Source organism: Mustela erminea, chromosome 19 (genome assembly GCF_009829155.1).
Source record: "Mustela erminea isolate mMusErm1 chromosome 19, mMusErm1.Pri, whole genome shotgun sequence".
Lineage (NCBI taxonomy): Eukaryota > Metazoa > Chordata > Mammalia > Carnivora > Mustelidae > Mustela > Mustela erminea.
Window position 1 is genome coordinate 10,986,144 of NC_045632.1, and position 21,774 is coordinate 11,007,917.

General features: G+C 55.8%; 1 protein-coding gene across 1 annotated transcript; it reads right to left on the minus strand.

The window, feature by feature from the left end:
- Positions 1 to 536: 536 nt before the first annotated feature.
- PTPRH (protein tyrosine phosphatase receptor type H) lies at positions 537 to 20,248 on the minus strand. Its single transcript, XM_032326154.1, has 18 exons — positions 19,968 to 20,248; positions 19,059 to 19,092; positions 18,577 to 18,840; positions 16,420 to 16,683; positions 14,263 to 14,526; positions 13,094 to 13,378; positions 12,072 to 12,371; positions 11,473 to 11,739; positions 9,401 to 9,479; positions 9,235 to 9,282; positions 4,687 to 4,777; positions 4,126 to 4,216; positions 3,835 to 3,911; positions 3,615 to 3,749; positions 3,184 to 3,306; positions 2,847 to 3,007; positions 1,261 to 1,396; positions 537 to 1,174 (listed from the first exon to the last, which is right to left on the minus strand). The coding sequence occupies exons 1-18, from the start codon at positions 20,016 to 20,018 to the stop codon at positions 1,064 to 1,066; spliced, it is 2,781 nt and encodes a 926-aa protein (XP_032182045.1). The 5' UTR covers positions 20,019 to 20,248; the 3' UTR covers positions 537 to 1,063.
- Between the last annotated feature and the right edge of the window lie 1,526 nt (positions 20,249 to 21,774).

Sequence of the window (21,774 nt, forward strand, 5' to 3'; positions counted from 1 at the left end):
GCGCGCGCGCGTGCGTGTTAGGTCCCGGGTACAGGGAGAGCCCCGGCCCGCCCCTCGTCCCGCCCCCAGCCAGGAACCACTAGGGTGCCCACGGATATTTATCCTGGTCCCCGAGGATTTTCTGCTTTCTGATCCAGCTGTCTGGCGTCCAGGCCACCTCTCCTCACCTGGGCCCCCACCCCCACCAGTATACCCAGTCCAAGGACTCTGGAGCCTCCCTCCGGAGACCCAAGTAGTCAGATATCCAGCCGGAAAGTCTCCAGTGAATTCGCCCCAGACCTCCCCCTACCCTCTAGGTTTCCTAGCACCAGGCCCAGGAAGCAAGACCCTATGCGCCTAGCTTCAGCAAATGGCGTCGGCACTGCCCAGACCCTGGACATAAGTGTGGACCTCCAACCCTCTCTGAGAGACTGGACCATCCAAACACTTTTTTGGGGGGATGCCAAATTGTGGGTCCCTCTGGCTTCTCTCCCAGGACATTAGCCTCAGGACCTGAACATCAGGAATCCAGCCCTTCTCCTACCCCAGACCCAGAAATCCACTATAGCAAGCGTCTCTGGAGAGAATAGTGATTTAATAAATTATGGGATAGAAGAGAAAATATGTACAAGCAGTGGGGTGCAGGGAAATCTCAGATACTAGGAGCCTAATTTGGTTTCTGGAATAAAACATGGGTGGATCCTGCCTGCCCTTGCTCCTGGGGTCACTAGAATTCCAGACTCTAATTTCTTCCTTCCTCAGAATCCATCTTCTTTCTCAAAGACCCTGCAGCCTGAGCCCCCAGCCTCCTCCTCCATCAAAGAAGAAGGAAATCCTAGCTCCCATCCGTCCTTCCTCAGAGGAAGTCCAGGATACATGAATTCCTGGATAACCAGGATACCTGCTCCCACCTGTCCTTCATCCTCCATGGAAATAGTTTAGGCTGCCAGGCCTCTTCTCCCCCTGCAAGACCCCAGAGTCTGGGACCCCAGCCCTGTGCTGTCCCAGGACTCCAGGAACCTGGGCTGAAGTGGGGGTCCAGACTTCGAGTCTAGCCGGTCTGGCATCTCAGCCCTCTTGAGGCTCAGACATTCTCATACAGCGGGTTCTCATATGCAACCCCATTGTCTGTTGGGACTCGGCCTGACTGCTGGAGAAACCGTAGGATGCAGTGGTGCAGGAAGACATACTGGGCCTGGGGAGGGACACAGGGCAGGGGGGTGAGCCTTGACCTCCTCCCTCCCAAAGCCCCAGGCCTTATGCCCTCAGGAGCCCCATTACCTCAGTCTGCACCATCAGAGGCCGGCTTTCCCTCATCTTCTGCACGTAGCTGAAGGGCCCCGCACGTTGATCCCGGTCCAGCTGCCTCAGCAGGACGTCCAGGGCAATGAGGGTACCTGTGCGGCCCACACCAGCACTAGACAGGAACAAGAAGGGGTCAGGTCACAGGGAGGGGAATCTTGGCTGACCAGAGGGATCTGTGTTTGAGCACCCAAGATCGGGGTATTATTCGGCAAGACGGTGTTCTGGGGGGGGTGGATACAGTGTAAGTGGGGGTTATTGAGTGGAGTGAAAAGCCACTGTGAGTGATTAGGCCTGGAGTTCCATCTCTCTGCCAGGCCCTGCCTCAAGTGCCTGACATACCCTTTACACTTCCCCCAGCCATGAGAAGTTGGAGCTGCCAGCATACCCATTTCAGGGATGGGAAAATGGAGGGGGAGTGACATGAGGTCACTTGTCTGTCCTGGGTCACTTAGACAATAAACCACAGAGCTGAATTTCACACTCAAGAAAAGGAACTCCCAAGCTGATTATTAAAAAAACAAACAAACCAACAACAACAACAAAAAAGAAAACAATTCAGTGGCATTTAGGACATTCACAATGCTGTGGGACTGCCAGATCTAATTAGTTCCTAGACACTTCCATCTCCCCAGAAGGAGACCCTGTGCCCATTGAGCAGTCGCTCCCCCTGCTCCCCTGTCCCCAGGCCCTGGTAAGCATTGAGTTGTCTTCTGGCTCTGGAGAGGTTCCCATCCTGGACATCTTCTGCAAGTGCGATCAGACGACGTGGGACCTTTTGTGTCTGGCTTCTCTCACTCACCATCAGGTTTTCAAGATTCCTCCACAACCTCGAATGAATCAGTACTTCATTCCTTTTTATGGTTCAAGTTAATCCCTGTGACCAGTCTGTACCAGTCCCCTCTGTGCTTCAGGGGAGGGAGGGCTGACCCCCTGCTGGGGACACCTCCAAGGGGTGCTCTCCAGGGACAGAGCAGGTGTTGGGACACACTTCAGCACAGAGTTTAAGAGTGCCAGCCCAGGCATCAGTTCGGCCACTTCCAACTGGCCTTGAATCCAAGACTTCAGCTGTCTGACTGGGCTTCCCCAGCTTTGCAGCGGGGAGGAGCCCCTTTTGGTCATGAGGTTGCCCTGCAGACCAGGGAGAGCGAGGCTGTCCCTGCAGCCAGAGTCCCATTTCAGAGGCTGTCTGCCCCTCTGGAGCGTGCTCCTTGATCCCCCCCAGAACCTCATCTCAGAGGCATCAAGCTTAGTATCAGGAGAATGGCGACGGGTGAGGTCCTGGACAGCGTTGGAGGTGTTCCAAATGCTTCTCAAAACCGCTGGGTGCTCACCCCTCCTGCTTTTCACCCCTCCCTCCCTTGTCCCCACCACTGCGTTCCCTTCCTTGACCTTTCTGCCTGGCTTTCCAGTCCTGTCACCCCAACCTCCTGTCCCTCTACCTCACTGCCCCTTTGCTTCTGCCTCTGTGTCCTCCATCCTTGCCTCCTCTCTCCCATCTGCAGAGATGCCCAAGGACCCACTGACCCATGTTCCTGACTCCCCTCACATGAGGAGGTCCTCACCTGCAGTGCACAATGGGGGGGCCTCCCTCTGAGGTCTGGTCCAGCCACTGCCGCAGCACCTTCCGGAAGGCCAGCATGGGGTCTGTGGAGTGGGGGACGCCATGGTCTGGCCAAGTCATGTAATGGAACTGTCGCACAGGCAGCGTTTTCTGCTCTTGCATCTAGAGGGAGGGTGGGTTGGGGAGGGAGAGAGTTGGGGGGGGGCGTCCGTGGGCACACTGTGGTCCCCTGGGAGAGTGACAGAGGGCTTGGCTTCGGGAGGGGCTCAGAGGCACAGAACAGGTGTGAGGGGAGGAATGGCCGTCAGGATGGGGCTGGCCAGTTACCACGGACTCACGTGCTGGAGCGTCAGGTCTCGGACTGTCCAGTCCTCCAGCACCTCCTCACCCTCCAGCGTCACTTGGAGGTGCCCATGTGTGCAGGGCTTGGCGTCAAGAGGCCAGTAATGTTCACACTTCACCTGGGGGCAAACTGGGAGGTCAGAGAATAGGAGGCCCCAGACAACCCATCCGCTGCCTGTCTACACTGGGGCACTTGCATTCGGTGCCTAATGAGGAGATAAGACCCCAGCACAGCTGGGGTCCATTCATCCCAGCCAGGGGGACCCCTCCCTTCTCCAGGTCAGTGGGTTATATGAACCAAGGGATGTGCTGGGGCAACCGGAAGAGACTGCCATCGTATGGCAGGGACTCAGCGAGGTCTGGGTCAGGGTGGATGGTGGGATCTGTGTCTGAGCCAGCGGGGTGGGTTGGAGCTCAGGGCTCTCACTTGGCCAGATTCCACACAGTTGGTCAGCATGACGAGGGTGCGGCTCTGCTGCTCCCACACCAGGCGCCAGAAGTCACCCACCGTCTGGGGCAGGGGGCCCTGGGTTGCGATGAACTCCTGGGGGTTCTCGAGACCCTGGTAGAGGGAAACAGGCTCCAGTCCCTCCCATCTCGGCGTCACCCAGGCCCAGCACCCTCTTGGCTCCGGACCACCACCTTACAGGCATGAAGCTGGCGTTGATGTAGTCAGAGCCTGGTTCCTCCTGGATGGCTTTCAGGGGCACACGGGACCAGTCATCTGGGGGGAGAGGCCAAGGTTAGTGAAGCAGAGAGGAGCATGTAGGGGGAGAGACCCAGGGACAGAGTCATGCAGACGGCAGACTGGCACTGGGAACTCTAAGAGGGACCGGGTGCCCACTTCTCAGGGGCAGGAGCTTGGTGTCCCCTAGGGGATAAGAGGTGGGGGACTGGTGTTGACAAAGTCATGAAATCAGCAGAGGCCGAAGACTCACAGGGGAGCACGTTTCTGTAACGGTTCTTGGTGCTGTTTTCAGGAGCCAAGGCCACTGTTTGAGACTGGCTGTGGGTCTCCAGAGCCAATTGCTGGAGGCAGAGGTAGAGGGGAGGTGAGCGTACATCGTACATCGGAATCTCTCCACCTTCCCCTGCAGGTGCGTTCAGCACCACCCCACTCACCCCCACGCCCTGGAATTCTCTAGCACCCACAAAGATAAAGCACCACCCCACTCACCCCACGCCCTGGAATTCTCTAGCACCCACAAAAATAAAACATGCATACCCCCATCCCCTCAGAGCATTTGGGAGGATTTGGGGAATAGTGGGGGCTGGAGAGGTAGGAGAGAGAAAGGGGAAAACCCTTTCAGAGGAAAACAAAGGTGCTCCTCCAGGACTGACCTGAGGGCCCATCACAGTGTAAGATTTCGAGGATGCAAAAACAGAAGCTCTTGTTTGCATCAGCGAACAAAACAGGTGCCCTACTTTAGTTTCAGCCCAAAGGGTGTGAGGAGGTCTGAGCTCCAGGGGAGGGGGGGACACTGGGGCTTCCCGCCCACCTGGTACTCCTCCTCAAAGCCAAAATTGCTGTCCTTCTCATTTTTCCTGACATGGTCAGCAAAGTCTTCCGCCAGGATGTCCTCTGAGAAGCTGTGGGAAAGGGGCAGAATTTAAGCTCCTCCAGTTCTGTGCTCTTGGGAAGAGAGAGAAGCCCCCCTCTTTTTTTTTTTTCCTCATTATTATGTTTCTTTCTTTCTTTCTTAATTTGATAGAGAGAGGGAACACAGCAGGGGGAATGGGAGAGGGAGAAGCAGGCTTCCCACTGAGCAGGGAGCCTGATGCGGGGCTCGATTCCAGGACCCTGGGATCATGAACTGAGCTGAAGGCAGACGCTTAACCACTGAGCCACCCAGGCGTCCCTTGTTGTGTGTTTCTTAGAATCCCCAGGACCCGTTCATCTTATAACCGGAAGTTTGCACCTTCTGATCCCTCTCACCCAACTCGCCAGCCCCCCTTCCTCTGCCTCTGGCCATTACCCTCTGGTCTCAGTTTCTATGAACTCAGTTTTGCTTTTTTAAACTTCAAATACGAGTGATGTCATGCAGAATTTCTCTTCCTCTGTCTGACTTATCTCACTTAGTGTCATGTCCTCAGGATCTGCTCCTCATGTTACCAATGTCAGGATTTCCTTCCTTTTTAGGGCTGTATCACACTCCGTTGCATTACACCGCATTTTCCATGTGCACTCACCCATGAGTGGCTGCTCAGGGTCTCCGAATCTTGCCAGCACACATAAGGCTGCAGGGAACGTGGGGACCCACATACCTCATCAAGAGAGTGGTCCCGGGGCGCCTGGGTGGCTCAGTGGGTTAAAGCGTCTCCCTTCAGCCCAGGTCATGGTCTCAGGGTCCTGGGGTTGAGCACTGCATTGGGCTCTCTGCTCAGCGGGGAGCCTGCTTCCCCCCCTTCTCTCTCCACCTGCCTCTCTGCCTACTTGTGATCTCTGTCTGTCAACTAAGTAGGTGAAATCTTTAAAAAAAAAAAAGAGAGAGAGAGAGAGAGAGAGAACAGTCCCGTTTCCTGCACACGGATACTCAGAAGGGGACGTGCTGGGTCAAAACGGTGTGTTTGATTTACAGTCCCACTCCCAAGCAGGAAGTGGGGTCTTGAAAGGACAAGTGTGCCCCCAGGTTCATACCAACATTATTCAAAGAACAAAGGCAGAAGCAGCCCGGAGTCCACTATCTTTCATTCCCCGCTCACTCACTCAACACTGCGTTCATCGGCAGAACACGAATGGACAAAACGGCGTCTGTGCACTGGAATATTGTCTTGCCTTAAAAAGGAAGGACATTCTGGGGGTCCCTGGGAGGCTCAGTTGGTTAAGTGTCTTCCCTGGGCTCGGGTCATGATCCCAGGGAGCTGGGATCGGCATCGGGCTCCCTGTTCAGTGGGGAACCTGCTTCTCCTCCTTCTGCAGTTTTCCCTGCTTGTGCTCTCTCACTCTCTTTCTCAAATTAATAAATAAAATCTTTCAAAAAGAAAGGTTATTCCGACTGAGGCTACACCATGATGAGTCTGGAGAACATGATGCTGAGTGAGATAAGCCGGCCACAGAAGGACAAATACTGATGAGTCACTTCAGTGAGGTCCCTAGAGCTGTCGGATTCATAGACAGAAGGCGGACGGTGCAGCCAGGCGCTGGGGCAGGGGAGCGGGGAGGGCATTTCATGGGGGCAGAGTTTCAGTTCTACAAGACGGAATGTTCCGTGGACGGACAGGGGTGATGTTTACACCACAGCGTAAACGTCCTTACAGCCACGGAACTGGACACCCAGAGACAGGTACGACGGCAAATGCTATGTTATGTGTAACTGACCACAATTAAAGTCATTTTTAATTATAAAAAGGAAAAACGTGCTTTTTCTCCCATTTCAGGCCACTCCGCGTCTCCCGGGTTCCAATTCGTTCCAACCTCTCCAGCATCAGTCCCTCCTCCTCGTCTGCATTTCTGCCTCTTTCCCTTTAGCTAGTAAATGCTAGTAATCTCTCATCTATATGAACAAAAAGGCTTTTGACTCATGGGGCTCCAGCGGCAGCCCCCTCCTGCTCCTCTCCCTGCAGGACAGCTTTAGAAACCCTGTCTCGACCCAGTTTGGAGACCCTGGCTGGGGACCAGTGTGTCCCATGTCTTGAGCTGTGGTTAAACCCACACACACACCACCTCCTCCATGGGGTCTCACGCTCTGGGCCACTAAGTACCTGCCCTCGGCCCCCAGGGGCAGCCCCTGTGCCCCAGAGCTCAGCGAAGTGATTCCCTCCGAGCCTGTCAGCCTGCTGTTGCCCACTCCTTCCCACAGAAACCATGATCGAGGCTCTTGCCCGCCTTACCCCCAGCTCCCCTCTTTCCTGGTTGAGCTGGGTGCTTCCCTGTGTAGCCCTGAGGGCTATCCTGTGCCCCCCTCTCTTGGGATCTGGGAGTCTCATAGCCTGTGTTTTCAGTGGTGGTCATCTCTCCACCCTTTGGCTTTATTGCACCTAAACAGCAACAAAACGTGTTCAGACAGCCCTGCTGGTTGAACTTTCCCAAGGCCTTCTCCAAGGGTCTGCAGCATTGCTCCATGGGGGAAGGACATCTTCTCCCAGAGTCCCGCAATCTCATTTGCCTCCTGCTCTCTAATTCCAAAGGCCACCTCTCAGGCGGTCCTTGGGGAGACTGCTCAGCAGCGTGTAGCCCCGCCCACCACTCCTCCCTTCCTCTTGGACCCCCTCCCCTGCTGCCACCACCCCCAGGCCCCTGGTCGCTGCATCTCCCTCTCCTCCATGGGCCCCTCTTCCTGCATCCACGAGACAAAATGGATGGTCCTGAGGGTCCATCTCCAAGCCCATCTTCTCATTGCACACTCACCAAACTCTTACAGGACTTGGTCCGCTCCCAAGGCTTCCCTTTTGAGCTCTACACTTCTGATTCCAAAATCCTACACTAGTTCCTCCTGCCGCTCTCCTGAGCTTTCTATCGGTGTGCTCCCCGGCCCCTGCCTCCTGAAACCTGCACCTGACGCCCGGGAGGGTTATCACGAGGACATCAGGACACAGATACGGAAGTTGCAACGTGCTCAACGTAGAGAGGGCCAGGCTTGTGACCCAGTGACTGCCTAGACTCATGACTTGTAACCGATGCTGTAGAGGGAGGTGGGGAGAAGTCAGCTTTACCAGGGGTGGGACGTGAGCCAGAACAGCTTCTACAGCAAGGGACGCACTGGACATCACCTTTCCCCACACCCCATGCATCTGCCTCTTACGCCCCTGCCTCAGTTCACACCTCCTTTTTCGTCCAGCCCGTCTCGGCTGGTCTCCCAGCTTCGCGTCTCTCCTCTGTCAGTCCCTAGGGATCATTCTAACACAGACAGTCGACTCAGAGCGATGAAAACACTTGCACAAAGCTTCTCTTGAACTGTCTGTCCAGCCGCCCCATCAGAGGCATCTCTGCGTGGAGGTCGCCCAAACAGCTCAAACTTGAACGTGTCCATAGCTGAGCTTCTGATACTCTCCCCTGAACCTGCCCCCAGAGTCACTCCCTCTTAAGCAAAGGCGACTCCCATCTTCCTGCGGCCCAGGCTGAATTCGCTGGGCTCACCCTCGAGCCCTCTCTGGCTCCCACACCACACGCCCATTCTTGAGCCAGACCTGCTATTCAAACACTCAGACCATATCTCGAATATGACTACCTCTGACCATTTCCTGGTCCAAGACAATCGTCTCTTGTTTGGGTTATTACATACCACTTCCTCTGTCTCTTGACTCTTGCCTTTGCTTATAAATAGGTTAGATTGGGTCACTGAGTCTATTCAAAGTCCTCCAAAAACTCCTATCTCAGAGTAAAATCAAACTCCTCACTTGTATCTGAAAGGCCCTAGCTGATCTGGTCCCACCTGATACCCCTCTGACCTCATGTCCTACGCTACCCTCTTCACCACCTTCCTCAGTCTCAGGACTGACCAACATTCTTGAAACACTGCCAGTAGGCCCCTGCCAAGGGGCCTTTGCCCTTCCTGGTCCCGCTGCGTGGAATGCCCTTTCCCAAGACATGCATGTGAGTCTGTGCACAAATGACTTCCTCTTAGGCATCTTCTTAGTCCAGCTTTTCCTCGACACCCATCTACAATCTTCTCTAACTTCAACACCCGATCTAAAATATTCTTCTACCCTTTCTATCCCCACCTCTTGCTCTATTCTCTATTGTGAGTGTCACAACCACTAGGATCTTGTTAATTAAGGACTTCTCGTGCTCAAATGCAAGCTCCATGAGGGCAGGAATCTTTCTTTAATTCACTGTGCCCTCAGCCCCTAGAAGAGCGCCTACACGTAAGAGGTGTTCAGCGAGTGTGTTGTTGGATGCATGAGGTCCCAGAGCTGGAACCGGGACTGCCTCCAAAGCCTTCGGCCCGGGGTATGGGAAGCATGAAGGCTTGTGATCCTTAGCGCAGAGGGCACTGTGTGCGAGGGTTCACTGAGCCCACCCTCTGACCTCTCCGGTGACCAGCAAACACCCCTTGATTTGACCTAACAGTGATCCTTCCAGATGTTCCCCAGCACCTTCTGCTTACCTGAAGACCAGACCCCTGGGTGCTGGTTCCCTCTGGCTCTTCTCGTGCCTGGAAAAAAGACATTGCAGTGGGAGGCCCAGGGTGTCAGACCAGAATCAGGGGCCCTTATACTCCCCCTGGGCCCCCGCCCCTTCAGGTGGTCAGTGAGCCCCATGCAGAATCCTACCTCTTCTTCAGGAAGAAAATCAGCAGACCCACCGGGATGAGAAACAGGGTGACACCAACAATGGCTCCCACAATGACCCCTGGGGGAGGGGGCGTGGGGACCTGTTAGAGTCGACCTCATCTACTAGCACCCTGTCTCTCCTGCCTCCATCCTGGCCCGGACTGTGACCAGTGGGCCTGCAGGGCAGATGCGAGGACAGCAAGGCAGAGGGAGAAAGCCTCTGGATAGAGCCCCACCTCCCACCCAGCCTTCTCCTGGAGCCTGTCCAAAGACATCATTTGCTTGGGCAGCCTGGTTGCCGGAGTAACTCAGCCCCACCTCGGCCTACGCTAATCGTCCTCAGCGAGGGCGCTTTGCCCCCAGAGAGCACATCACCAATGTCTGGAGACACTGAGGCTTGTCACGACTGGAGTGGTGGTGCACTAGCATCCAGCAGGGGGAGGCTGGGGTACTGCTCGAAACCCTATAATGCACAGGACAAAGAATGATCCGTCCCCAAAAGCCAATAGTGCCAAGGTCGGGAAGCCACTGTCCGGCATTGTTTGCATTCCAGGTTTTCCCCAGCATGGAGGCTTGTCTTCTCCAAGGTTCTGTTTGCTAGCAGAAGGGCTCGCCCGCGATGGTGGGGCCGATGTTCTGGGTCCCGGACTCTCACGGGCACAGATCTCCTGGGAGCTGTCCTTGCACACCGGGTCTTGGCACAGACTCCAGCCCGCAGCCTGCCTCCATCAGCCTCGGGGGCCCTAGGCTGCAGCTTCCCAATAGTCTCCGTGACTAGGACCTGTCAACAGGCCTGGTAGGTTCTGACACAGCCTGGTGGGGAGGCCATTCCCCTCATGGACCTGGTCCCCCACAGACCTTGCTTGCTAAGCAAGAGACCCTCCCCAGCAGTAGGGCCCAGAGAAGCCCAGGAGTGTCTAGCATCTACTTAGCCTTGCCCTGACCTGCCATCTCTCCCCAGATCACAGACCCAATCTTATAAGAGGTCCTGATTCACAGGAAGAGACTGAGAGAGCACAGCAAAGCCTAGCGCCACGGTCAAAGGTAAACCATCAGAGATTTCCGGAGTAAGAGGTTCAGACTTCCCCAAAATACCCCAGTGATGAGCAAAAAATGGTGTAACCACCTTGGAAAAAATATTGGCGGTGCTCCAAAGGATAAACACAGAGTCGCCCATCTGATCCCATGATGGGTCCTCTGGGTATATACCCAAGAGAAGTAGAGACATGTGTCTGCACAGAATCACATACATGAATGTTCATAGCAGACTTACTCGTAACAGCCAAAATGTGGAAACCACCCAACGGCTCCATCCCCAGACAAATAGATAAACAAAATGTGGTCTCTCCATACAATGGAATATTACTGGGCGAAAAGAAGGGAACGGATCACCAACACGTGCTACAACATGGATGGACCTTAGAAACGTTCTTCCAAGTGAGAAAAGCCAGCCACAGAAGACCACATATTGCTTGACTGTGTTTTTAGGAACTATCTTCAATGAGGAAATCTTCAGAGACAAAAGGTGAATTTGAGATTCCCTAGGCTAGGTTGCTGGGAAAATGGGGAAATCAAGGGGTGAGGGCTTAAGGGGGTGACCTTTCTTGGGTGAGTAAGGAAAATGTTCCATGTGAAGGAAATGGGGTGGCACAGTCCCACGGATGTTCTGGAACCCTGAGCTGTGTACTTTAAGTGGGTGCATTGGATGATATATGAATTATGTCCCAACAAAGCTGTTTGAAAGAAGGCAGAGGGCGCCTGGGTGGCTCAGTGGGTTAAGCCACTGCCTTCAGCTCGGATCATGATCTTGGGGTCCTAGGATCCAGTCCTGCATGGGGCTCTCTCCTCAGCAGGGAGCCTGCTTCCCTCTATCTCTCTCTCTCTGCCTGCCTCTCCATCTACTTGTGATCTCTTTTTGTCAAATAAATAAAATCTTAAAAAAAGAAAGAAAGAAAGAAGGCAGAAAGCAAAGCAAACAGAAAAACACGCAGGACCCCTTAGGCAATGAAGACTGCTTCCAGCAGAGCCTGACGGGGTCCCTGTAGCTCCCATCCCCATGGGGCTCTGCTCACCTGAGTTCTCGGTGCGACAGGTCACAGAGGCAGACGGGGCCCTCATTCCATCCCAGATGGTCGTGACAATGGCTGGGTAGGACTGGGCCGGCCAGAGACCCCACACAGACACCCTCTTCCCGCAGGACGACCTGTTCTGAGAGTCCTGCTGTCCACCCACCTGCAACTCAAAGGCCTCATAGCCTCCTCGGGGGCAGGACCAGGTCAAGACGACCCCGTGGCCCCCAGAGATGCTGATGCAGGAGGTGATGGTGACCGGGCTTGGGGCTGGGAGGAGAGGACAGGAGAAGTCAATAGGAGCCATATGGGTGGGTTTTCCACCACCCCCCACTTCCCACCTGTGGTGCCAATTCTCTGAGAACTAGCCCATCCTTTCCTTCCCAGAACCAAAATCCCTCTTCATGTCTCATAGTCTGTCCTCCCCAAAGGGACACACAACAGACCCTTCAAACTACAACTCCCATGAGCCCTGCACGCTCTGTATCACTTCAGCTTATGAAGCTATGACCCCATGACCTCATGGGATTTGGAGTCACTCACCGCCCACTGCCCCCAGGTCTGACTTAGGTCCCTACCAGGTAGAAGGGGGCCCAACTCACCTGTGGATTCAAGGAGGCCCTGTGCAGAACTGGCCACGTTGCTCCTCTCTGCCCACACGCTGAAGTTGTACAGAGTCCCGGGTTCCAGGGCCTGAACCTCATAGTAGGTGTGATTGGTCTCTCGTGTCTGGTTGGCCTGATGTCCTCGGGTGTCATGGTCTCCTTGGGGATGTCCCCCAGCGGCCCACTGGATGCAGTATTTGTATGCCTGAGAGTGGGGGTCTGTGGGGGCCTTCCATCGCAGGGTGATGGAGCTATTGGTCTGAGCTTCCTTGTGCAGATCCGTGACCCTGTTGGGAGCTGACACATGGCCACAGAAGCTCAAGGGGCTGTATGGTCAAGGACCCTCCATCCCAAGCCTGCTCACATCCCCTGATTGCTCAGTCATCAGATGAGTCCACTTCCTAGAAAGTGTGAACCACAGAAAAGAGGCCAGGCAGGGACCAAGATCCCCCAGGGCCTCTCTACCCTGAGTCTACAGCCCTGGGTCCCACCCATCACCTTTCTCAACACTGTCTTCCCAAGGAGCAGCTTGAGGCAGGGTCCTTCCTTACTTCTGGACACTCCTTTCTAGACAGAGCAGAGCTGTGGATCTGTCTTCTTAGCCCAAATGGCCGAAGACTAAAAGTTGCAGGTTCCATCCACCCACAGTGAACCTAGCTCTTGGCATAATCCTGGTTCCCGTCTCACACTTGGGGCCGGCCATGTATAGGCTGAGAGACGGGTCCCTTTGGGTTCAGCCAATACAGTGGGACAAGTGTGTGCACTTCTCAGTGTGCACTTCTCCTCTTCTGGCTTTGTTGGTTCCCGAGGGGTGGTGCTGGGTGGTCAGGGGCTCTCTTCCTTCCCAAAGACAGCCTCATAATTAGAAATCCCTGGCTGCTGAGGACAGACTCCTCCTAGAAGCAGACCTACAAGCTCAAGGTCCAGTGACGCTAGGTGGGGTCGCCAAAGTCTCCCCAGTCCCCTCCTTCCCCCATCTCCACAGTACTGGGTCTGTCTAGACCCAGCTTGAGTCTCACCAGTGGCTTCTGTGAGTGTCCTGATGTCACTGCTGACCCCATTCCTCTCCGCCTGGACAGTGAAGGTGTACAAGCTCCCAGCTTCCAGCTGCTCCAGTGTGATCCTCGTATCCGAAGTGTTAGAGACCCTGGTATCCTGAGTGTTAATGACCATAGTGCCCTCCGTGACCCACGAGACCCAGTAGGTGTAGGAAGGACGATCTGGGCCCATGGGAGCTGTCCAGCTCAAGGTGAGGGAGCTGTTGGTCCGGTTCTGCATCCTGAGACTTGTCACTACATTGGGAACTGGCAGAAGGAGCAGAGAGTCAGAGTTCCCAGTCCCTGGTCCACGAGAGCCAGAACACAGCCTCCCTGTGCAGCCAGACTTGTCAAGGAGCACTTCCTAGACATGGGACCCAGGGAGGGCTGGACACCTGCAGCCCTAAGCTCAGCGGCAACCTCTAGAAAGGCCTGTCCCCAGGAATGGCCACAACTCTCCTGCCAACTCAGGGTTTGGGTCTGGCTCAATGAGGTCACAGAGACGGTGGCTGGACCCCAGAACCAGAGGAGACGCCACCTTGGCCAGTTCTTAACCTCTCATCAAAACAGAGAGTGGGCGCTGATGCTTGTCCTCTGTGGAGCTGCTGAGACTCTATCCGGAGCAAGGCACTGCATTCCTTTCAGCCCACGCAGAGATTTTGTACGGCCTCAGTTTGGGGTCCCTCCACTGTGAAACTGAAGTCAGCTGAGTGTCGGATCGCAGTTCTGTCTCCCTCTCCAGTCCACTGGACCCAGTGCGCATCGTCCTGAAGGCCAGGGCCAGAGGCACCTCCCAGATCAGGGTGAGGGAGCTGATGGTCTGAGCCCCACCTTCAAGACTGTGACACACCTGGGGACCAGGAGAAGACTCAAGGGGCTGGAGTATGTCCACATTCCACACCCCTAATCTCCCACGGCCGGGGACACATGCCTGTGCTCCCTACACAGCCCTGGCAGCTAAGTCTTATGGTCTACATAAGGGATCCTAGACCCTGACTAGTCCCAACTCAGAACCTGGGATGTTCTTTCTTCATCTCCTGCTCCATAAGACCAAGGAGACGTGGGCTAGTGTCAGCTCCACTGTCCTGTCAGCTCTCCAAACCGACCTGTCCCCCAACCAAGAACAGGAGCGAGCGGTGGCTGCCTCTCACCTGTGCTGACATTGCAAGTCTCCTCGGAGCTGCGGGTTCCATTTAGCTCCACCCACACGGCAAACTGGTACCAGGACCCGGGCTGCAGTCCGTCCACAAGGACGCTGGTGTTGTCCGTGCTTTTGTTCCCAGGTGTGCCGGTACCCTCCCATTGGATCCTGTACAGGTAGTGCTGAGAGGCCGTGCCATCTGGCTCTGTCCAGCCCAGGGTGATGGAGCTGTTGGTCTGAGCTTCCTTGTGCAGATCCGTGACCCTGTTGGGAGCTGACACATGGCCACAGAAGCTCAAGGGGCTGTATGGTCAAGGACCCTCCATCCCGAGCCTGCTCACATCCCCTGATTGCTCAGTCATCAGATGAGTCCACTTCCTAGAAAGTGTGAACCACAGAAAAGAGGCCAAGCAGGGACCAAGATCCCCCAGGGCCTCTCTGCCCTGAGTCTACAGCCCTGGGTCCCACCCATCACCTTTCTCAACACTGTCTTCCCAAGGAGCAGCTTGAGGCAGGGTCCTTCCTTACTTCTGGACACTCCTTTCTAGACAGAGCAGAGCTGTTGATCTCAGTCTTCTTAGCCCAAATGGCCGAAGACTAAAAGTTGCAGGTTCCATCCACCCACAGTGAACCTAGCTCTTGGCATAATCCTGGTTCCCGTCTCACACTTGGGGCCGGCCATGTATAGGCTGAGAGACGGGTCCCTTTGGGTTCAGCCAATACAGTGGGACAAGTGTGTGCACTTCTCAGTGTGCACTTCTCCTCTTCTGGCTTTGTTGGTTCCCGAGGGGTGGTGCTGGGTGGTCAGGGGCTCTCTTCCTTCCCAAAGACAGCCTCATAATTAGAAATCCCTGGCTGCTGAGGACAGACTCCTCCTAGAAGCAGACCTACAAGCTCAAGGTCCAGTGATGCTAGGTGGGGTCGCCAAAGTCTCCCCAGTCCCCTCCTTCCCCCATCTCCACAGTACTGGGTCTGTCTAGATCCAGCCTGAGTCTGATCAGTGGCTTCTGTGAGTGTCCTGATGTCACTGCTGACCCCATTCCTCTCCGCCTGGACAGTGAAGGTGTACAAGCTCCCAGCTTCCAGCTGCTCCAGTGTGATCCTTGTATCCGAAGTGTTAGAGACCCTGGTATCCTGAGTGTTAATGACCATAGTGTCCTCTATGACCCACGAGACCCAGTAGGTGTAGGAAGGACGATCTGGGCCCATGGGAGCTGTCCAGCTCAAGGTGAGGGAGCTGTTGGTCCGGTTCTGCATCCTGAGACTTGTCACTACATTGGGAACTGGCAGAAGGAGCAGAGAGTCAGAGTTCCCAGTCCCTGGTCCACGAGAGCCAGAACACAGCCTCCCTGTGCAGCCAGACTTGTCAAGGAGCACTTCCTAGACATGGGACCCAGGGAGGGCTGGACACCTGCAGCCCTAAGCTCAGCGGCAACCTCTAGAAAGGCCTGTCCCCAGGAATGGCCACAACTCTCCTGCCAACTCAGGGTTTGGGTCTGGCTCAATGAGGTCACAGAGACGGTGGCTGGACCCCAGAACCAGAGGAGACGCCACCTTGGCCAGTTCTTAACCTCTCATCAAAACAGAGAGTGGGCGCTGATGCTTGTCCTCTGTGGAGCTGCTGAGACTCTATCCGGAGCAAGGCACTGCATTCCTTTCAGCCCACGCAGAGATTTTGTACGGCCTCAGTTTGGGGTCCCTCCACTGTGAAACTGAAGTCAGCTGAGTGTCGGATCGCAGTTCTGTCTCCCTCTCCAGTCCACTGGACCCAGTGCGCATCGTCCTGAAGGCCAGGGCCAGAGGCACCTCCCAGATCAGGGTGAGGGAGCTGATGGTCTGAGCCCCACCTTCAAGACTGTGACACACCTGGGGACCAGGAGAAGACTCAAGGGGCTGGAGTATGTCCACATTCCACACCCCTAATCTCCCACGGCCGGGGACACATGCCTGTGCTCCCTACACAGCCCTGGCAGCTAAGTCTTATGGTCTACATAAGGGATCCTAGACCCTGACTAGTCCCAACTCAGAACCTGGGATGTTCTTTCTTCATCTCCTGCTCCATAAGACCAAGGAGACGTGGGCTAGTGTCAGCTCCACTGTCCTGTCAGCTCTCCAAACCGACCTGTCCCCCAACCAAGAACAGGAGCGAGCGGTGGCTGCCTCTCACCCGTGCTGACATTGCAAGTCTCCTCGGAGCTGCGGGTTCCATTTAGCTCCACCCACACGGCAAACTGGTACCAGGACCCGGGCTGCAGTCCGTCCACAAGGACGCTGGTGTTGTCCGTGCTTTTGTTCCCAGGTGTGCCGGTACCCTCCCATTGGATCCTGTACAGGTAGTGCTGAGAGGCCGTGCCATCTGGCTCTGTCCAGCCCAGGGTGATGGAGCTGTTGGTCTGAGCTTCCTTGTGCAGATCCGTGACCCTGTTGGGAGCTGACACATGGCCACAGAAGCTCAAGGGGCTGTATGGTCAAGGACCCTCCATCCCGAGCCTGCTCACATCCCCTGATTGCTCAGTCATCAGATGAGTCCACTTCCTAGAAAGTGTGAACCACAGAAAAGAGGCCAAGCAGGGACCAAGATCCCCCAGGGCCTCTCTGCCCTGAGTCTACAGCCCTGGGTCCCACCCATCACCTTTCTCAACACTGTCTTCCCAAGGAGCAGCTTGAGGCAGGGTCCTTCCTTACTTCTGGACACTCCTTTCTAGACAGAGCAGAGCTGTTGATCTCAGTCTTCTTAGCCCAAATGGCCGAAGACTAAAAGTTGCAGGTTCCATCCACCCACAGTGAACCTAGCTCTTGGCATAATCCTGGTTCCCGTCTCACACTTGGGGCCGGCCATGTATAGGCTGAGAGACGGGTCCCTTTGGGTTCAGCCAATACAGTGGGACAAGTGTGTGCACTTCTCAGTGTGCACTTCTCCTCTTCTGGCTTTGTTGGTTCCCGAGGGGTGGTGCTGGGTGGTCAGGGGCTCTCTTCCTTCCCAAAGACAGCCTCATAATTAGAAATCCCTGGCTGCTGAGGACAGACTCCTCCTAGAAGCAGACCTACAAGCTCAAGGTCCAGTGACGCTAGGTGGGGTCGCCAAAGTCTCCCCAGTCCCCTCCTTCCCCCATCTCCACAGTACTGGGTCTGTCTAGATCCAGCCTGAGTCTGATCAGTGGCTTCTGTGAGTGTCCTGATGTCACTGCTGACCCCATTCCTCTCCGCCTGGACAGTGAAGGTGTACAAGCTCCCAGCTTCCAGCTGCTCCAGTGTGATCCTTGTATCCGAAGTGTTAGAGACCCTGGTATCCTGAGTGTTAATGACCATAGTGTCCTCTATGACCCACGAGACCCAGTAGGTGTAGGAAGGACGATCTGGGCCCATGGGAGCTGTCCAGCTCAAGGTGAGGGAGCTGTTGGTCCGGTTCTGCATCCTGAGACTTGTCACTACATTGGGAACTGGCAGAAGGAGCAGAGAGTCAGAGTTCCCAGTCCCTGGTCCACGAGAGCCAGAACACAGCCTCCCTGTGCAGCCAGACTTGTCAAGGAGCACTTCCTAGACATGGGACCCAGGGAGGGCTGGACACCTGCAGCCCTAAGCTCAGCGGCAACCTCTAGAAAGGCCTGTCCCCAGGAATGGCCACAACTCTCCTGCCAACTCAGGGTTTGGGTCTGGCTCAATGAGGTCACAGAGACGGTGGCTGGACCCCAGAACCAGAGGAGACGCCACCTTGGCCAGTTCTTAACCTCTCATCAAAACAGAGAGTGGGCGCTGATGCTTGTCCTCTGTGGAGCTGCTGAGACTCTATCCGGAGCAAGGCACTGCATTCCTTTCAGCCCACGCAGAGATTTTGTACGGCCTCAGTTTGGGGTCCCTCCACTGTGAAACTGAAGTCAGCTGAGTGTCGGATCGCAGTTCTGTCTCCCTCTCCAGTCCACTGGACCCAGTGCGCATCGTCCTGAAGGCCAGGGCCAGAGGCACCTCCCAGATCAGGGTGAGGGAGCTGATGGTCTGAGCCCCACCTTCAAGACTGTGACACACCTGGGGACCAGGAGAAGACTCAAGGGGCTGGAGTATGTCCACATTCCATACCCCTAACCTCCCACGGCCGGGGACACATGCTTGTGCTCCCTACACAGCCCTGGCAGCTAAGTCTTATGGTCTACATAAGGGATCCTAGACCCTGACTAGTCCCAACTCAGAACCTGGGATGTTCTTTCTTCATCTCCTGCTCCATAAGACCAAGGAGACGTGGGCTAGTGTCAGCTCCACTGTCCTGTCAGCTCTCCAAACCGACCTGTCCCCCAACCAAGAACAGGAGCGAGCGGTGGCTGCCTCTCACCTGTGCTGACATTGCAAGTCTCCTCGGAGCTGCGGGTTCCATTTAGCTCCACCCACACGGCAAACTGGTACCAGGACCCGGGCTGCAGTCCGTCCACAAGGACGCTGGTGTTGTCCGTGCTTTTGTTCCCAGGTGTGCCGGTACCCTCCCATTGGATCCTGTACAGGTAGTGCTGAGAGGCCGTGCCATCTGGCTCTGTCCAGCCCAGGGTGATGGAACTGTTGGTCTGGTCCTTCACGCTCAGGTTTCTGACGGGCTTGGGGACTGAGATTTGGGAAGGAGAGCCCATTGTGAGCCGGGAGCGGCACTGTGCCTTCCAGTAGCCCCAGCTCTTGGCCCGAGTCCAGGAATGACCACGTCCATCAACACCGGTTACGAATCACCCTTCCCTCCCTGAGACCACCACCCCCCCACCAGAGCTCAGGGGGATTCAGTGCACCCTCCCCTCCGTGTAAGGGATACACTCAGCAGGGGTCACTCACCAGTTGCCCAGGACCCTGTCCAGCTGCACAGGCCCTGGAGAGAACCCAGAGGGAAGAGTCAGATTCAGAGCCTCATCTCCCTGACCCAGGGGAGACTGTGGTGCTGGGAGGGCCCAGTCAGTGACCCTCCCGTGCTCTGTCCCCACCCTGAGCATCTCTGCCCCTGAGGGAGAGGGGGGACACAGGGAGTTGTCTCCACCCCCAGACTCGGTTCTAACAAAGGCCACCCCAATGACCCTCTGTCTTTTCTGGGTGCGTATGTGTTGGGATCAGAAAGAAGAGTGTGGCAGGGGTGGGACTCGGGGAAGCCAGAAGCTGGGGTCAGCTCTACCCATAAGGTCAGACAGACATATACCTAATGGTTACACTTCCTGAAAAATACCACCTTGGAAGACTCCACGCAGGAGAGCAATCAACAGGGTGGGAAACGGAGAGGATACAGAGGTTGGGAGCCAGGAGCCAGACACCTGGTCTGAAGGAGGAGGGGGCTGGGGGCCTAGACTCAGAGTCTGAGGGAGGAGGAGCTGGAGGCCTGGGCTCCTGGGTCTGAGGGAGGAGAGGGCTGGGGGTCTGGACTCCTGGGTCTGAGGGAGGATGGGCTGGGGGTCTGGACTCCTGGGTCTGAGGGAAGAGGGAACTAGGGGGTCTGGACTCCTGAGTCTGAGGGAGGAGGAGCTAGGGGTCTGGACTCCTGGGTCTGAGGGAACACGGCACTGGTGGCCGGGACTTCTGGGTCTTTGTGAGCAAACCTGAGTCTTGCCAGAAAGCAGAGTTCCTTCTCACAGTGGATGATCTTTTATGAGAGCCCAGGTGTGTCTGACAACCCACAGGCCTGCTTCCTTCTCCAGGAGACCTTCAGCCACTACTCCCTCAGGGCCTAGCCCCCTGCCCCTGTCTGCAAGCACTCACCAGCAGCACCAGGCTCCCCCAGGCCTCAAGGCTCCCTCTGGTCCTCTTCATGTCTCCTGTCTCTGGTCGCTGCCGATGGACTCAGATGCCCTGGCCCCGACCTTTCACCTGCTGGACTTTAAACGCAACAATTTCCCCTTTCTGAGCTGCACGATGAGGCCACAGACCAGGGCTGGAAGGGAGGAGGAGGAAGTGGAGGCTCCCAGCCCCGCCCCCAGGCCTCAGCTCTGGTCCTGGGCCTGGATGCCCCTGCTCCCCCGGCCATGGGGTCTCCCCTCCAGCTCCTGCCTTGCCTTACACTTTCCCACAAAAATGGCCTGGATATGGGGCTGTTCCCCACTCCTGTGTGAATGCACAGCACAGGTCCTGGGCGGTCAGATCTGAAGGCAGACCCAGGAGAGAAACACCCGCCGTTCTGTGTCTCAAGTGGGGCAGGCTGGGTCTAAACCCATGGGCTGTTGTAGGCTCTGCCGTGGACCCAGGCCTTGTCACCTCTCCCTGCCTCCACACACCCAGCAGCCCTCCCTAAATGAGCCAAGTTCACTCCGCCTGCCTCCCGGCCTTTGCATATGTGGGCTCCCTGCCAGACACATGTTTCTACCTTCCTCCCCAAGTAAGGACCTCATTCCCACTCCTCCCCTGGGACGCAGTCCAACAGGGACTACACTGGGGTGGATGTCTTTTTAGCCCCGGCAAGACTCTGGGCTATATCTGTCACACACACCAGACGGTCACTGTTTGCTTATGCACCTTGCCTGTTCTACCTGTGACCTTGAACATGTGGCTTCAATGCACAGTGACTCAAATTCACTACCAAAAAAAAAAAAAAAAAAAGGCTATAACCCCTTATAAATATGCTGTGAATAATAGATGAGTTTGTACATACAAAATCTTAGAATGAGGACTTTTAACACGCTTGAATCATTGCCCCATCCCTCAGACCTCCAGTGTCCGGATGGGCTTCTTGGGGTATTTGGGGGACTTACTTATATGCACACGTGGCTTCCTTCGCTTCACGGGCAGTATGAAAGCAAGAACACGAGTCTTGGGGTCACACGCCCACCTCTACGTCCCTCCCACTAACTGCCCGTGGGACCTTCCACTCATCTAAACCCTCTGTGTCTCTGTCTTCATGATTTTCAAATGGAATCGGAGACGCTGTCTACAGATGGAGAGCGGCTGACTGCTTCTGGCCTGTTCTGGGGTCACAGGCATTGCTGGGTCTCCTATATGGTAAAAGCCCACCCTTTCTCCATCCCTGTGACAAATACGACCCACCTCAAGGAGCCGTCGTGAGTTATAGCGAGGGGACGCATACACATGGGCAACCCACGGCTGAGCTCCAAATCGCCCCAACTGGAGGGCCGTAGACAACCATGAACACATCCTCTCTCCCGAGTTCTGTGTGTGAGGGTCGAGCGGCGACCCAGCTGGGCAGTTCTGGCTAGGGAGGAGGATTCCAGGATGTCAGCGGGGGCTGCAGGGTCCAAAGGCTTCCGGCCACGGCTGGGGGACTGCCTGGCAGGAGGGTTTGCGGGCGCGGCTGCTGGTGGGAGGCCTCAGGTCTTCACCTCATGCCTCATGCACAAGACAGCTGGGCGCCCACCCAGCGCGCTCCCAGCTGTCTGTCGCTGGAGTGAATGGTCCGAGAGAGAGAACAAGACGGAAGGCACACACCATCGCTGCTGGGACATCCTACTCGTTAAACCACCTGCCTCTCTCATGTGGGAGGGACTGCACAGGAGCCTGAAAGCAGGGACGCGTGGATCATAGGGGTCATCTCGGACGCAGGCCACAGCCCCACTGT